The 2,133-nt window shown below is 45.7% G+C and overlaps 1 protein-coding gene across 1 annotated transcript; it reads left to right on the top strand.

The window, feature by feature from the left end:
- Window positions 1-635: 635 nt before the first annotated feature.
- On the top strand, window positions 636-1,235 carry LOC100359171 (large ribosomal subunit protein eL20). Its single transcript, XM_051831742.2, has one exon. It carries the CDS (start codon window positions 751-753, stop codon window positions 1,093-1,095), a length of 345 nt encoding a protein of 114 aa, XP_051687702.2. The 5' UTR covers window positions 636-750; the 3' UTR covers window positions 1,096-1,235.
- Window positions 1,236-2,133: the final 898 nt, after the last annotated feature.

The raw sequence follows: 2,133 nt of genomic DNA, 5'->3' as shown, positions 1-2,133 counted from the left end.
GCACTTACTCCTCATGTAGGATCTCTGTCCTTAATGTGATGTATAATGTGAATTAATGCTGTAACTAGTACTGGAACAGTACTTTACACTTTGTGTTTCATTGTGGGTGCAAACTGTTGAAATCCTTACTTAATATATACTAAATTGATCCTCTGTATATAAAGATAATTGAAAATGAATCTTGATGTGCATGTAATGGGAGAGGGAGCGGGAGATGGGAGGGTTGCGGGTGGGAGGGAAGTTATGGGGGGAAAAAAGCCATTATAATCCATAAGCTGTACTTTGGAAATTTATATTTATTAAATAAAAGTTTAAAAAAAAAAATCAAATCACAAGATATCCATTTCATTCCTACCCATTTATTTCTGTTCTATATTAACTGCCACATATCAGAGTAAACATATAATATTTTGGTTGTTTTTTTTTTTGGACTGGCTTATTTCACTAAGCATAATGGCTCCCAGATGCATCCATTTTGCTGCAAAAGACAGGATTTCTTTTTTTTTTTTTAATCACTGAGTAGTATTTCATACTGTATATATGCCATATTTTCTTTACTAAATCACCAATTGATAGACATCAGGGTTGACTCCGCATCTTGACTATTGTGAATTAAACTGCAATAAACAGTTCCTTTTCGAGGGTGGCGGCCATCGCGGACGGAGCGCCACGAAGGCTTCGGGCACACTGCGGGAGTACAAGGTGGTGGGCCGCTGCCTGCCCAAGAGCCCCGCGCCGCCGCTCTACCGCATGCGCATCCTCGCGCCCAACCACGTGGTGGCCAAGTCGCGCTTCTGGTACTTCGTGTTGCAGCTGAAGAAGATGAAGAAGTCGTCGGGCGAGATCGTGTACTGCGGGCAGGTCTTCGAGAAGTCGCCGCTGCGCGTGAAGAACTTCGGCATCTGGCTGCGCTACGACTCACGCAGCGGCACGCACAACATGTACCACGAGTACCGCGACCTCACCACGGCCGGCGCCGTCACGCAGTGCTACCGCGACATGGGCGCCCGGCACCGCGCGCGCGCGCACTCGATCCAGGTGATGAAGGTGGAGGAGATGGCGGCGGCGCGCTGCCCGCGGCCGGCTGTGAAGTAGTTCCACGACTCGCGCATCCGCTTCCCGCTCCCGCACCGCGTGCTGCGGCGCCAGCACAAGCCGCGCTTCTACGCCAAGAGGCCCAACACCTTTTAGGCCTGCGCCCCAATAAACGCCCGCAACCTGAAAAAAAAAAAAAACTGCAATAAACATGAGGTTACAAATAACTCTTTCATATGCTGATTGCATTTCATTTGGGTAAATTCCCAGGAGTGTGATGGCTGGGTCATATGGTAGGTCTATGTTGAGATTTCTAAAGTATCTCCGTACTGTCTTCCACAGTGGCTGCACCAGCTTACATTCCAACCAACAGTGGATTAGGGTACTTTTTTTCCCACGTGCTCAACAGAATTTATTGTTTTTTGATTTCTGTATGATAGCCATTATAACTGGGGTGAGGTGAAACCTCATTGTGCTTTCAATTTACATTTCCCTGATGGCTAGTAACCCTGAGCATTTTTTCAAGTGTCTGTTGGCCATTTGGACTTCATTCTTTGAAAAATTCCTATTCATGTCATTTACCCATTTCTTAACTGGATTGTTTTGTTGTTGATGAGCTTCTTTTTCTAAGATTTGTTTCATTTATTCAAAAGGCAGATTTACAGAGAGAAAGAGAGAGAGAGAGAGAGAGAGAGATTTTCCATCTGCTAGTTCACTCCCCAAATGGCTGCAACAATTGTCGGGACTAGGCCATGCAGAAACCAGGAACCAGGAGCTTCTAATGGATCTCCCACATGCACTCAGGGATGCAAGGTTTGGGCCATCTTCTGCAGCTTTCCCAGATGCATTAGCAGGGAGCTGGATCAGAAGTGGAGCAGCAAAGACCTTAATGGGCAGTCAAATAGGATACCAGCACACAGGCTGTGGCTTAACCCGCTATGCCACAGTGCTGGCCCTTGTTGAATTTCTTGAGCTTTTTTAAGATCCTGGATATGAATCCTTAATCAGTTGCATAGTTTACAAATATTTTCTCCCATTCTGTCAGTTGCCTCTTCACTTTGTTGTTTCCTTTGCAGAAACTTGTTAGCTTGATATAAG

The sequence above is a fragment of the Oryctolagus cuniculus genome, chromosome 9 (assembly GCF_964237555.1).
Source record: "Oryctolagus cuniculus chromosome 9, mOryCun1.1, whole genome shotgun sequence".
Taxonomy (NCBI): Eukaryota; Metazoa; Chordata; class Mammalia; order Lagomorpha; family Leporidae; genus Oryctolagus; species Oryctolagus cuniculus.
The sequence above is the reverse complement of the archived record's forward strand: the minus strand, read 5'-3'. Positions and strand labels throughout refer to the sequence as shown.